The 16,066-nt window shown below is 39.9% G+C and overlaps 1 protein-coding gene across 1 annotated transcript; it reads left to right on the forward strand.

The window, feature by feature from the left end:
* Positions 1-4,092: 4,092 nt before the first annotated feature.
* LOC119578526 lies at positions 4,093-5,238 on the forward strand. The gene is made up of 2 exons (XM_037926095.1): positions 4,093-4,521; positions 4,588-5,238. The coding sequence occupies exons 1-2, from the start codon at positions 4,093-4,095 to the stop codon at positions 5,236-5,238; spliced, it is 1,080 nt and encodes a 359-aa protein (XP_037782023.1).
* The last annotated feature ends 10,828 nt before the right edge of the window (positions 5,239-16,066 follow it).

Here is a 16,066-nt window from a genome sequence, read left to right on the forward strand (position 1 = left end):
GAAACGACCTACGCCTGGAACAAGTTGAGGAAGCGATGCGTCACCGGGAAGCAGTTGCCCAGGAAGCCCCTTAGCTAGTGACAATGACGATCGGCTGCGTGAGAGGGACGAGGTCATCCGGCAGCTGCGTGACCAGTTGCAGGAGCAGAGGCAGGAACTTGACTCGGTTCGACAAGAGCTCCAGGAAGCTCGGGGGCTCCACCATAACCATATAACACGTGGGAGTGAGAGGGACCCGAACCTCCAGAATTCCTACCGCCAGTCACTCAGGCAGGATATGGAGTTTCAGGAGTCGCAGTCTCTCGCAACAGCAACCACAAGGCCTGTGTCTGAGGTACTTAGTCGTCCTGTGCCCAATGGAGGCATGCCACCTGTACCATCTACCACCAACCGTATGCAGGACATGCCTCTGCCACTTCCCTGTAACCGCCGTCAGTTCCAGATTCTGCCGCCACCAAATGTATCCACCTCAACCACAGTGGGACCAGATGCCAGCATCCTCCCACAAACCTTCCACCATCACAGTCTTCATCTGGGATTGTCAATTATGTGCTCTCCAAGGAAACTGTTCCACACTTCCGAGGAGATGCACCTGCCTCACAGCCACTCCGGAAGAACCAAGAAGTGGAAGGTTGGATCCGGGCGATAGAGAATAGTCGTCAAGCCACCTACATCTGAGGCCTACATCCAAGCAGCCCGGTCAAGCTGTCGAGGAGCAGCTGAACTGCTGGTAAACTCGCCACTTTTTGACAGCATTGGGACTGGCAGTCTTTCAAAAGCAGCACTACGAAACAAGTTCCGTGGGACATACACTTCTGCGACTTCTACAAGGTGCTGTATGAGATCCGCATGTCCACGACCCAGGCACCCATGGATTTCTTCCTCCAGCTCGAAGGGAATGTTTATCAGGGGTACAAGGATCACCCCGAGGCTGTTGGGGACCCTTCACAACTGGTGAAGAGGGTCTTCTTGAGTGGGCTTCCTACATGGCTGCGTGATTTTTTGGCTCTGAAGGAAGATGGGAGCCCATCCCAGATTGCTGAGGCGGCCCAACGTATCTGGAATTCTCGGCACGGAATCCACCACAGCAGCTACCAGTCTACTGGACCTGACCAGTTCACACAGCACTCAAGTCAACCTCCACGCACTCGTGATGTTTATGCCATGACTGTGTCAGCTCCACTCCCGTCACATCCACCTACTTTCCCTGTCCCAGACCATCACAAATGGTGTGTTTATCATCAGCTGCCAACCCATAATACATCTGAGTGTCGTGCAAGGGGAAGGAGGGAAGCTAGTTCCCCACTTACCAGCCGGCGCTGCTATGAGTGTCGCAACCCAGGACACTTCGCTAGGGAGTGCCCCTTTCGTCAGAGCCAGGGTAGTGATGCCCTCCGAACCCCTGGCAGAGATGAAACAGGGGGCATGTACCAAGGGCCCGACTCTCTCCCAGGAAGCAGTCGCCGCAGTGAAAGCCCTAGGCTCTGCAGGTCGACCACTCGTGCCGCTCAATGTTGATGGTGCCACTCTAATTGGTTTCATTGACACTGGGTCAGAGGCGACCATTATCAAATTGCGTACGCTTACTCTCCTTGATAAAGAGGGTTCCTTACACCGGAAGAACCCATCTAGAACTTTGAAAGGTGTCACTGACGAGGCACTGGATACCTTATGCGAAGTTACCCTTTCCTTTAACTTTGGCCCAACCAAAGTTAGCCATCAAGTTGCTGTGTGTGATGCGAAGTTTCCTGGAGATATCCTCCTGGGAATGGATCTACTCCGAAGGACGAGCTTCTGTCTCTCGTCCGGTGCTACAGAAAGTGAGGCCTCTCTCAGTATTGAAGGTCATACTTTTCCCGTCACCTATACCGACAACCCAACGCTGCGGATCAATGTAGTCAGCATCAACGATTCAGGTATAATGGGTACTGCAGACAGTCTCGATCCTCTAATGACTTCCATGGCCAATAAACCCTTTGTACACCTCCTTAACACGACAGAGCTCCCACCACACACTGGGTGTTTTGTAGAAGGTGTGATCAGCCGGTCTGGGCCCAATGACGGAGAAGTCATCATCTCACCAGAATCGTCAGCTGTGTGCATCTCGCCATATATGATCACCACTGCTTCAGAGCGTCACTGTCCTGTGTGGATGGTGAACGACACACCAAGAGTGGTGAGGTTGACCCAAGGTACACGATTGGGCACTGTAACTACGGTAGAGGAGGTTTTTGCTTCAAACCCAACTACTACTGCACCTGATCCTTCTCCCACAAAGCCTGCCTCCTCAGAGCCTGATGCTGCAGATGGGTACTTCTGTTGGGAGCATGATGAATTTGACTATATTCATGGCTTGACTGACTTTGGGTATGAAGAGGGCTTAGACTTTGTCCCCAGGGAGCTGCCACCTTCTCAAGCCCTTGCAGCGATCACCATCACTGAGGATAATCAAGAACATAGGAAGGAAGGTGAGCAGACATACAATCTGGAGCACCTTGACCAGACCCAATGCCAGGAGCTAAGGGACCTCCTATATCGCTACCAGGTCCTGTTTGATGGGGGGGAAACTGCAATTGGTCATGTACCGGGCATCCAACATAGGATCGAGACGGGGGATGCAGTACCAGTGTGCACTAGGCAATGGAGGCTCCCACAAGCAACGCGTGAGCTGATACGGAAGGAGTGTGACACTATGCTCAGTGCGGGTGTCATTGAGCCATCCTCCTCACCGTGGCTCAGCCCAGTTGTCCTTGTACGGAAAAAGGGAGGTGCCCTACGCTTTTGTGTCGACTACAGAAAGGTCAATGCAGTCACCACCGCAGACACCTATCCCTTGCCCAGAATTGACGAAATGATAGATGAACTAGGCCCCACAGACACCTTCACCACACTTGATGCCAGAGCTGCTTATTGGAGCATTGAGGTACAGGAGGAAGACCGAGCAAAGACTGCCTTCTCTGATGGATATCGCCTCTTCCAGTTTTGCCGACTACCCTTTGGACTTAGCACAGCACCCACAACATTCCAGAGGACCATGAATTTAGTCCTATCACCAGTCCTCGGACGTCACACACTGGCCTATCTGGATGATATTGTGGTTTACTCCAAGGGCTTTGCTCAGCACTTACTGGACTTGGAGGAAACCTTGAAACTCCTAGTTGCCGCAGGACTCAAGCTAAATGCAGAGAAGTGCAGCTTTGAAGCAACAACAATAAATTTCCTAGGTTTCACGATATCACCTGATGGTGTGGCGCCAGATCACAGCAAAGTGGCAGCCATCGCAGACACTCCAGCACCCCGCACAGTGAAAGAAATTCGTAGGTTCCTTGGGGCTACAGGCTTTTTCCGTCGGCATATTGAGGGGTATGCTACCATTGCCGCACCCCTTCATTTACTCCTTAAAAAAGGGCAGCATTGGAAATGGGATGTAGAGCAACAGCAAGCCTTTGAAGAGCTGAAGTCGAGGCTAGTGTCAGCGCCCGTGCTCAAGCAACCGGACTTCACTCGGCAGTTTGAACTGCACACAGATGCCAGCAGCATTGCACTTGGTGCTGCCCTCATCCAGAGAGACGACCAGGGAGCACCGCAGGCCATCGCATACTACAGCAGGAAGTTACGAGATCCTGAGACCCGCTACCCAGCCATAGATTGTGAAGCATTGGCAGTTGTCGAAGGCGTGCGTGTGTTCGACCCATATCTCTACGGTCGTAAGTTCCTAGTACTGACTGATCACCGCCCTCTGACTCATATATTTAAACATCGAACCAAGTCACTAAGAATGACCCGCTATGCACATGACCTTTCTTTTTACGACTTGATATCCGCTACAAAGAGGCCGACAAATTATGTACCCGACTGTTGTCAAGACAGGTCGCTTCAATCAACATCAATGAACTTTCCCCACAGGAACTTGCTACTGAGCAGCGACAGGACCCCAAGTTCCAAGAAATCTTGTCATTTTTGATGAAGAAGAAGAAGCCACCACTCTCATTGTCGGAGTTTGAGGTTCAGGATGGGTACTTTACCATCTGAAACACCTGCCTGACAAGATCCTGTATCAGCTGTGCTTCACAGACAAGTGCGTATTCAGCCATGCAAGCAGCTCACACCCCTCCACTGGCAATGCATCCTGGGATTCATAAGACCTATGAAAATCTTCGCAACATGTTTTTCTGGTCCAACATGCTGCGTGACGTTCGCCGTTTTGTGGAGCAGTGTTTGAATTGTCAGCAGTCCCGTGGTATTCAACAGCGTGTTCCAATGGCTCAGGCTCCTCTTGCACTTTACCCTTTGGAGAGGGTATCCATGGACATCTTGGATCTTGCTCAAGCACCAATGAGATGGGCTTTAACAATCCTCGACCAGCATTCCAGGTTTATCCAGATCGTCCCCCTTAAGGATACCACCGCATCACGCATACACCATGCTTTTCTAGAAAATTGGGTCACTTACTTTGGTCCACCTCGGGTCATTCAAACCGACAATGGCCGCCAGTTTATCTCCCAGTTGTTTGCCGAGATGGTTGAAATGATTCGTGCCTCGCATCATTTACCATACGCTACCACCCTCAAGCTAATGGAATGGTAGAGCGCACGAATTCGGGTGGTGAAAGCTGCCCTGACTGCTGTTGTAGGAGACCGTCCTGGAGACTGGCACAAGCACATCCCCGAATTACGTCTTGCTCTGAACTCTGCAATCCATCGCTCAACTGGGGAGCAGCCCCTCTATCTTCTGACTGGGAGGCACACATACTTTCCAGTAGGACTGACAAATGGTGCCATATTTGCTGACAACGATAACCTACAGGAGCTCCTGAAGACAGCTCGCCGTGCAGCTGTGACAGCTTCCAGGGATGCCAGAGGGGTCTACCAGAGGTCCTACAACCGGCAAGCCCGAGGGACTTTCATTCCTGATGTCGGTCAACTGGTGTGGTTCAAAGAAATGGTCCCTCGTCCTCTTGGGCCAAAGTGGCAGGGCCCTGCTAGAGTCTCTAAACGATTTGGTCCTGTATCATTTGAAGTCCAAGACCTAGATTCTGGGAAAGTTCTCCGAGCACATCTTAATCACCTACGCCCATACCACCCACCAGAAGAGCTGTCGCATGCTGATGATGAAGATGGCAGGCCCGAAATCGATGATGTCTTACATGAAGACCCTGCGGTAGCCCTTTTGACTACCTTTGTTCGACATCCACTTTTCACGGCTGACGTCAAAGAAGGAGTTGGTGAAACATACTAGGGACCTCAACATTTGTGCGCCTTTGGCCCAGTGCCACACAAATATGAGGAGTGCTGTTAGCTACTTGTTTGGTACATTGGTATCTATTCCAAGCTGCTAATGTCTGGGATTGGACAAGAGGACCGATGCGATAGGGACCTCAACATCTGTGCGTTCTTGGCCTAGTGCCACACAGATTTGAGGACTGCTGTTAGTTGTGCTAGGGACTCTGCTGCTGGTGAGCCATTGGCCTAGTGCCGCATTGGAGCAGAGATGTTCTTTCGTTTTTATGTATTAACCTTGTTTCTAATTGTTTTACTTTACCAACTTCTCTCATTTTATTCTAACCTTTTACTGATTTTATTGTATAAAATTGTGATCACTTTTATTTCCATGTCCACTCCTACATGTCTGTCAAGACTCAGGCTGCTTTTATCTTCCAAGTCTCCGCTGTTCGCTTCGACCCAGGGCGGGGGAGGAAATCTGTAGTGTGGCTAGTCCCCACGCGCGACGTTATCTCGCGACGGCGAGCATCCTCGCCCGCACGCTTCCCTGGTCGGGCAATTTGTACCTTCCCTGCCCAGCATTTTCCAACCTTTTACCCTAATCATTAGTAGTTTTTATTCTTGATTTTCGTGCTTTTTTTTGTTTGCTTTAGTTTACCCGTTGTGGTACATTTTCTTTGGTTCTCGTTTAACTTTAATTAACTTACCTTTTTACTTTTTAAATGCAGTTCTTTGTTGGCATGCCTAGTTTTAATTATCCATTGGTTTCCTTGTTTTATTCAATTGTAAATAAATCATATTAGTGTTTTAACTATTAGGATGACCACTTTTACAAACATTATTTTTATCTATTATTTTACTCATGTTCATTATTGTGATTGTTTTATATTTTTTATCATTTTAACTAAATTACTTATTATTTGTCAATTTATCAATAGGTTTTATTTTTATCAATTTTTAAACCTGTATATAGTGACGTCACCGTCACCCCTCACCCCCAATGGCCGCGAAAAATAAACAGTTCGGTAGAGACCGCTGCAGAGACCTGGTGTCTTTTTCTCCTTATTATTCTGAGTGAAACCGGCTCGACGCCAAAAGGAGCTACAAAAGAGAAAAGTTAAGTCTGAGGTATCTTTGACTTGCATATAGGAGCTGGATGTGATCATGCTTTTATACAATAATAGTCATTAATAATTACGAGTGCTTTTCTTTGTTCAGGTTTTATGCTTCACTTTTACTTTACTTTTATACTGCACGTTTTGCTCGAATTTAAAATTTGTTTTAAGTTTTCATTTTCTAGTATTTTAGCTTATTGTATTTTAATTTATTTTAACGTAATTCTTAAAGATGGTTTTGCTTTAGTTTTATTACTTCGTTGTGTTCCGTTTTATCAAGCGACGGAGGGGGTAATGCTGGAACAAACCCACGCCAAAATAAGCTCCTCTGACCACGCTACCACCTCATGGGGCTTATACCAGGGATTTAAATAATTTACTTTATTTGCGTAAGGCGGCCCTGGTCATACCAATTGTTTTGATACACCACAGTAGTATTACTGTTATTGGTATCATTATCGTCATTGTTACCATTACTGTTATCATCATTATCATTACTTCATTATTGTTAATATTACAAATACCATTATTATTATTATTATCATTATTACTGTTATCATTATTATTATTATCATTATTATTATTATTATTATTATTATGATGATGATGATGATGATGATGATTATTATTATCATTATTATTATTATTATTATTATTATTATTATTATTATTATTATTATCATTATTATTATCATCATCATCATTATCATCATTATTATTATCATCATCATTATCATCATTATTATTATTATCATTTTCATTATTATTATTATCATTATTATTATTAATATCATCATCATTATTATTATCATTATTATTATCATCACCATTATCATTATCATTACTACTACTACCAGCCCTATTATCCTTATCATTATCATTATCATTATGATAGTTATAATTATCCTAATTATTATCATGGTCAATATTATTATCATTATCATTATTATTATCATTATTACCGTTGTTATCATAAGCGTTAATATTATCATTATCATTATTATAATTCTCATCAATATTATCATTATCACCATCAAAATTATGATAATCATTATCATTCTTTTGCTGTTATCCTTATTATTAATAATATGATCCTTATTTTATCATTAGCACCATTGTCATCATCTTTTTGATAATTATTATTATCATGCTCATCATTATCAGTATTGTTAATTATCTTTATCATGGTAGATTTACTGAAAATGATATTACAGTTTCGAAATCCACCTGGATTCCTGGAGTCCATCTTCGGGTCTCTTTTATTATTATCTTTATCATAATCGTTATTAATCTCGTTTTCATTATTATCATCCTAATATCATCATTATCATCAAAATTATTAATATTGTTGTTATCATCGACATGATAGGCACCTGGGAAATGGCGAGGTAAAAGCGGATGATCGAAGTAAAACTTTTAACTTAATTATTGTGAAGCACATTCATTGCAAATAGGGAGCTCCGTCCCCTATCCCTTCAAGTAGGGGTCTGCGCCCCCCCACCCCTGCCTGGTCTGCAAAATCCGGGCAGATATCTAGATCTCGCAACGATAATTCCGCGAGTTGCCTCTTGTTATGTTTCGCTATTGTTATGATATTTTGCACGTTAAAGACGAAACAGAATCTTGTACACAGCCTAACCATGATGGAACTGATTTTAATTTCAACTGACTTCCTTTGGATCCAAGTTTCTCTTGTCACGTGACTATCTATTACAAATCTTATTGGCTCTAAAAGACTGGTCGCTAGTGTCTATCGTCACGCCACAGCCAATTCCCTTTGGCTCATTTGATTTCCCTGCCTACATCATCCGCTACAATTCCGTCCGGTTGTTTCGTCGCCTCCTCCTCGATTGCGCGTCATTTTTTCTCGCCGCCGGAAGAGGACTCCTTGTAGTGGGCCTGGAATGTTTGAGTTTTACCTCCTCTCTCCTACCCTTGTTTAATACTAGTTTGAGAAGAAAAGTGTCTTAGAATGTTACGTTTTATTGGATGACAAGGTCATTAGGCGTCATTTCCAATAATACCTGAAAGAGAATGCATTTTTTTCGCACCTTATCTATAAAACATTATTGAAAATAAACAAATAACAGATAAAATGGTATTATTGGAAATGGCGCCTAACACCTTAAATACAGAATCTGAGCTTACCATGTAGTAGAACACATCATTCTATGAAAGTTTTCTTCTATATAATTTTCTTCGCAAATTGATAATAACGGTAATAAAGGTGTAAAATCCAGGAAACGCAGCCCCCCCCCCCCCCAGCGAGCGCGACAAATTGACAAAAAGTCGTTGAAAGCGACGGAAATTCGGACGAATTTGTAGCGCATGACGTAAGCGAGGGAAATCAAATGAGCCAATTTGATTTGCGCCGGGACGTGACGTGCCCATAGCCAGTGACGTCCAGCACAATAGAACCAATCAGATACGAAACAGATCATCACGTAGCAATAGAAACTGGGCCTAGAAGAAGCGCTGGAATTCAATCAGTTCCATTATGGCTGGGCAGTGCGTCAGTTGTGATGAGGTCGTTTTCTTTTGCAAAATATCATCGAAATAACGACGCGAGTTTATTATACCAACGAAATCACAGTGTACTGGCTTTTGGAAGTACTGTGCCCGAACTGTGCGAAAACCGTGTCATTACGGGAAAAGGGGACGACCCATTCCATCTTCAGTTCTTCGTCGAGGCCGCGAAACCGAACCCTCTGCTTCCGTAAGGAAGCGAGGGGTCGGGGGAAGGTCTGTCCCGCCAACAGCGCCCTAGAAGACCCGAGATAATGCTTGAGGTAAGGTGGGGGTAAAATTGTTACTGGGTCTGGGCTCTCTTTTGCGGGCTGGGCTTCTCCTGCCGGGGGGGTTCCCCACCCTCCTGCGGGAATTGGGGAACCCATTAAAACCCCTTTAAAAGGGGGCCTTAGCCCTTTTTATCCCCCGAAAACGTGTCAGTGTAAGATGCTTGCCGGAGCTCTATCTTGCAGCAACACTGAGTTGAAGATTTTATAAACTAGGCTGGGGTGGGTTTTCCCACAGCCCCCCCCCCCCAAAAAAAAGGGAAAAGAATTTTAAAGGGTGGAGCCCTATATAACCTGAAGCGAGGGGAAACATATTATGTTCTCCCATGTTATTACCGATATTTCTCGACCTCCCCCCCCCCAAATTCCCGAATGCTTGTTCCTCCCACCGATCGGGACCGATATCGTAGCTGTGCTTCGCTGGAAAACGAAATGAGTGTTAGATTACTTCGAAACGACAAAACTATTGGAAAAAATATTGTTCGTGGGAAATCGGTGTTAGACGCCATTTCCAAATTTTCCGATAAGATACTTTAAAATAATGAAGAGGTAAAATTCTTAATGTGAAGAAAATAATTTAAGGAACGCCACATTAAATGGAGCTTTTCAAAATGTTAGGTTACCCAAAAGAGCATGCGTTTTCATTGATGACATAGAAAATTAAATTTTAAAGTTGAAGGGCAAACTATGTTATATTTTGTTATATAGTGAAGAATTTTTCCCAAGTTCAAAAAGTAAATAAAACACACAAAACACACACACACACACACACACACACAACACCACACACACACAACCACACACACACCCCACCACACACACACACAAACACACACACACACACACACACACCCCACACACACACACGGAGAGTACAGTGCATCGCATCAGTGAAGAGCAGCTCTTACATGTTGTTAAATACGGAGATTAGGCAAGGGGTGGTCAAAAGTCTGCTAGCCATGGTTCTGTAATGTGTACGGTTCATGCTAAATTAATAATTTGGGTCATAAAGTGAACGAATAAGTTCAAAATTAAAAAAAGATGGTGAGGCTTGTGAGCGGGGAAAGTGAGAGCAAAGGGAAAGAGGAGGCAGAAGTGACCGCGAATACTGCAAGTGTTTTCACGCATAGAAACTGCCGTAAGTAACCACCCCAACCGGGAAAAATGAAGCTAACGGAAGCAGCTGATAGAATTTTGCGGCTCTTGAAGCCAAGGTAGAAAACCTGGTAGCAGAATGTTCAAAAATACGCAAGAAAATACGTAATTTGAAGGATTGATGGATAATTTGCGCAAAAACAAAACCAGTCAGAGAAAATACTGAAAAGTCTGACGGGGAAAATTTAAAAGAATTAAAGGGAAAAAGGGGGAAGAAGTAGAAAAAGATTGGCAACAGTAGTCAAATCGAGGCAAAAGATCTGCAAAAAAAAGTTGATGAAGTAATCAGAGTACAGATTAAAAAGCAATTTGTCAAGCAGCAGTCTCAATAATGGAAGGGCCAAAGATGACAGCTGATATGCCGATGTATCTAAAGAAAAGGGAACGGGTAAGTGAAATGGAAAAAAATCACAAGGAACAAATAAATGTACAGCTTACAGAGAGTAAAGAAAAATGAATTTAAAGCCATACCTTGGGCACATGCAAGAGATATTGCAAATTTGGCTGATGAAAAACATGGACATGAAGAAAAAGTTGTAGAAGATGGAATCGAGCGATACAACGAAGACAAGAAATTGATTGTCATATTCTAAGGTCATAAATCCCGAATTCTCGGAACAGAATATCATAGCCATAGGAAACGCCCTTTAAAGGTGACATTCATGAATAAGCAATTGGTAACATGTAATAAGAAAGCTAAAGTTCGGGCCCACACCGAAGAATATAAGAAATCTTTGATAAGAGAAAATATGACCAAAGATGACAGAGAAATACTGCAGAAAAATCGGAAGGGGTAAGAAACAAACAAAAACGAACAAAGGACTTAAGAAGAAGAAAAACTTGTTCATTTGGCGGGCGGAGGCCTCCAAACAAAACAAGTTTACGATCGGAACCAAAATGTGGAGGCAGACAAGCATTAGCCTTGCAGCCAAACGAATCCCCGAAAGTTATATAGAAATGTTTATACAATATAGATGGATTATGTTCAAGTTTACAAAGAACTAGATGCTATCATTGAAGTAATAAAACCAGATGTAATATGCATCATGAAATCAGAGACTACAGCATTTGGAGAAAAGATAGGGCAAATGGAAAAAGAGGGGATAGCATTATTAAAAAGGGAAAGGAACTATTATAAAGGAGACAGAGACTCAGCAAACCCCGTAGAAAAATAAAGGCAATTGGTAAAAACAAAAGGAGAAAGTATAATAATAACCACAGTGTACATGCCACCTCATACCTCGGTGTGTCACAAGAAAATTACCAAAACTATTCAAGAAACGTTAAGAGCCTGGAAGAAGTGCTAATTTAGAAATTAATGCAAAAGAAATCTTGTAACAAGGATTTTAATAGCAAAAATTTACTGGAAATTTTGCTATTAATTTTCGATCCCAAAGCTCAGCCAGATTCGTGGAATGCAAAATTACTAGAAGTCAATTAAATTTTTTCTTTTCCAGAATGTAACAGAGCATACTATGATGAGAGGGGTAGATAGACCGTCTATGCTTTACCTAATATTTACAAAAGCATAAAGATGACATTAAGGATATGGAGTATGCCCTCCCCTAGGAAAAATGATTGTAGAAGCCTTTAAAAATTCTTTGATGGCATAAACTGGGAAACCCCCTGAACGAAGAGAACCTTGATATGCAATATTCTAAATTTTGCGAAGTCTGTAAACAAGGAATAGAAAATTTTGTATCAATATTCAAAACTGAAGCAAAGAATGGCCAAAAGTGGTTCAATAAGAAGTGCAAGAAAATGAGAGAAAACAAACAAAATATTTGGAGAAGGTCTAGAAGACATAGATCTTAGGCAGCGTATGGAACGTAAAAAGTAGGAAGAAATGAGTATACCCAAACCATGACGGAGGCGAAATTGGAATTTGAAAAGGATATAATCAATAAATGTACAAACCAACCAAAGTTCCTCTTTAACTACATAAATAGTAGGACTAGAATTAGAGGTCAAATTACGCCATCAAAGACAATAACAATTTTATGCTAAGGGAGAGGAAATGTGTGAAATCCTTAATGAGAAATCACAGTCAGCTTTTGTTCAGAACCCAAACTTTGAAATGGCAAGTAACCGTACAAACGTAAATCAGAATATCGAAAATATCACACTCGGAAAATGGAATCAAACACCAATAAATGCCATGTAGTCAGGTTCGGAGATAGTAAAAATCGCCCACTACTGTAGCATGCAATATTACAAGTCAGGAGACGTAATATTAAACGAAGCAGATAAAAAAAAAAAAAAAAAAAAAAAAATCATAAACAAGAGCTTAAGCCCAAATGATCATATAAATGACAAGGTTCATAAAATGCTAGGGCTGATTGCCAACATGAAGAGGGCATTCGTGTATGTGGACAAATGTCAGATCATTACGGCCATCATAAGACTTAGTCTTGAGTATGGTATAGTGGTATGGAGTCCACACTTTAAAAAGGCTATAGATAAACTAGAAAGAGTTCAAAGAGCAGCCACAAGAAGGGCACCTACTTTAAGAGTGAGCTACGAAGAATAGGTGTTACTACTTTGGAAGAAAGAAGAAAAAGAGGTGACATGATAATGATGTTCAGCTATATTAGAGAAAGGGTGAAGTTAGGCAAAATTGACTTTATAATTTTCAACGCAAGAAGAACAAGAGGACACATCAAAACGTTGAAAGTAAAAAGAGGCGAGACAGATGTCAGTTTCTCAAAGAGAACTATTGAAACATGGAACAATCTTCCAGATAACATTGTATGCGTCAAAAGTGTGATAATTTAGATAGAGCAGACGGGACCATCTGAGCATAGCTCTTCTCCCTCACTGAAATAATTAGATAAGAACACACACACACACACGCACACACACACACACACACACACACACACACACACACACACACACACACACACACACACACACACCACACCACACACACACACACCCCACAAAACACATATATATATATATATATAAAACTAATATATATATTATATATATATATATATATATATTGTGTGTTAGGTTGTATATATAATATATATATATATATATTATATATATATATATATATATATATAGTAATATATATATAATAAAACACACACACCCCACACACCCACACACACAACACAACACACACACACACAACATATAGAATATATTATATATTATAATATATAATATATATATATAATATATATATATATATATATATATATATATACAACATTACATATAGTATGTTTGTAATAATAATATAAATATATATATATATATAGTAATATCATCTTTATATAATATATATGATATATAATTATATAATATATATATTATATATATATAGTTTTATATATATATTATATTTATATGATTATATATATATTAATTATATATATATATGTATATATATAATATATATTAATTTTATATATATATATAATTATATATATATTATATAATATATAATATAATAATATATATAATTATAATTTTAAATTTATATATTATATTTTTAAAAAAAAATAATTTAGGGGAAAAAAATTTTAAAAATAATTAAATTTTTTTTTATTTTTTTAAAAATAAAAATATTTTTTAAAAATAAAAAATATTAGTGTTTTTAAAATTATTTAAAAATTTTAAAATTAAATAAAATTGTGTTTTAATTTTTTTGTTTAATAAAAATTTTTATAATTTTTAATAAATTTGGGTTTTTTTTTTGTTTTTTTTAAAAAAAAATTTTATTTATTAAAAATGTATAAATTTTAAAATATATATAAAAAAAAAAAAAATTTTTTTTATTTAAAATATTTTTTTGGGGGGGAAATTTGTTTGTTCCAAATTTAAAAAATCTTAAATAAAAATTAAAAAAAAATGTATTTATTTTATTTTTTTTAAATATAATTAAAAATAATTTATATTATTAAAAAATTTTTTTTTGAAAAAATATAATTATGGAAAAATTTAGTTTTAAAAAAAATTTTTAAATTTTTTTAAAATTTTTAAAAATTAATAAAATTTATTTTTGTAGTTTATAAAATTTTTTTTTAACAAATTTTTTTAAAGGGGGGGGTTTTTTAAAATTTTTTAGGAAATTTTTTTTTAAAAAAATTTTGATAAAAAATTTTTTTAAAAAAAAAACACACCCCCCCAAAAAAACACCACAAAAAAAAATAAATTTTATAATTTTAAAAAAAATAAATTTTTTGTCTAAAAAATTTGGGGGGTTTTCCCGAAAAAGACGATTTAGGGGGGGGGGTTGGCACAGGGAATTTTTTTGGGGGGAAAAATTCTCACGATTTTTTAAAAAAACTCGGCGGGGGGTTTTTAAGCGCGGTGTTCAGTGGGGGGCTCGGGTTAAAACCCGGGGGCCCCCTTTTTTTCCCACACTAACCCCTGTAAAAGAAAAAATTAAACGCCCCCCGGGGGGGCAACCCCCGTTGTTCAGGGAAACATTTAAAGTAAAAAAACGGGGGGGGGGGGGAAACAAAAAAAAACAAAAAGCCAATTAAAAAAAAATAAAACAAACAGGGGGGAAAAAGATGGGGATATATATGTATATATATAATATCTATGTATCTATATGTATATATATATAGATATCTTATTATATATTATATAGTAGATATATATATATATATCTATTATTATATATATATATATATATATATATATTATATATGTATATGTCATATGATATAATATATATATAATTATAATATATTCTATCTAATATTGATGTATCTGTATGATATCGGTAATATATATATATGTATATAGATAATGTATATATCTGTCTCATATATGATATCTATATATATATATATATATATCGATACTCTATAATATATATGCTATTATAATACACACACACACACACCACACCCACCACACACACCTATATATTAGATATACTAGATATATATATATATATATCTATGTATATATTTATATTAGTCCTGGGTAAGACAATAAACTGCACCACAGGGGGGCCCTTGACAAGATAGCACCCTATGAGCGCCTAATGCCAGGGGGCGTGGAAGCTGTTGGCAGCAGAAGTGGATATCTGGGGAAAACATCGGCGGTGCGACGGATACGGTTTCAGCACAAACAGAGCTGGCTAGGACAGTGTACGGCGGTAAGCGCAGAGTAGGTCCTCTAGTGAGGGGGGACACTCGTGTTGGAGAAGGAGCCTGGGGCTTCCCTCCCTTTCGTTTGCTCCTGACACTCTACACCAATGCTTAAGACAGAAATGAGAATTCGACCACATCGCCCGGCGCTGGGGGGTCAAGGGCGCGTTGTTCAGGACCCCAGTCTGACAAGCTGAATAACAGCGGGGACAAAGAAACAAGAAAAACATGCCAATGAAAGAAACACTGAAAATCAAACAGGGACGGAAGGAAAATGAAGAGTGGGGGAACTTACAGTCTGTCTGTAACGAAAATGGGTAGATGCACCTTCAAATACTGGATCGTGAGACCAATGGGAAAGTAATGGAAAAAACAGACAGGGCTTTTGCTGGAAAGAAGGAAATGTAGTGGCACGGAGGTGCGAATGATGCTCACGAAAAAAACTGCAATGTACTAATGGTAGCAGCCCAATAAATGATCGCATTTGAAAGTCAGAAGAGCAGCAACCTCATAACATTAAGTATATCAATGCTAACCACCAACCAACATTGCAGTGATGGAAATGGAATTTTTTAATACACTCTCCAAGAAACTTTAGACACAATCCCTACAGGATGTTAAGTAATCATGGGAACCTCATGCCAAAGTAGGCAAAA

Source organism: Penaeus monodon, chromosome 11, assembly GCF_015228065.2.
Source record: "Penaeus monodon isolate SGIC_2016 chromosome 11, NSTDA_Pmon_1, whole genome shotgun sequence".
Taxonomy (NCBI): Eukaryota; Metazoa; Arthropoda; class Malacostraca; order Decapoda; family Penaeidae; genus Penaeus; species Penaeus monodon.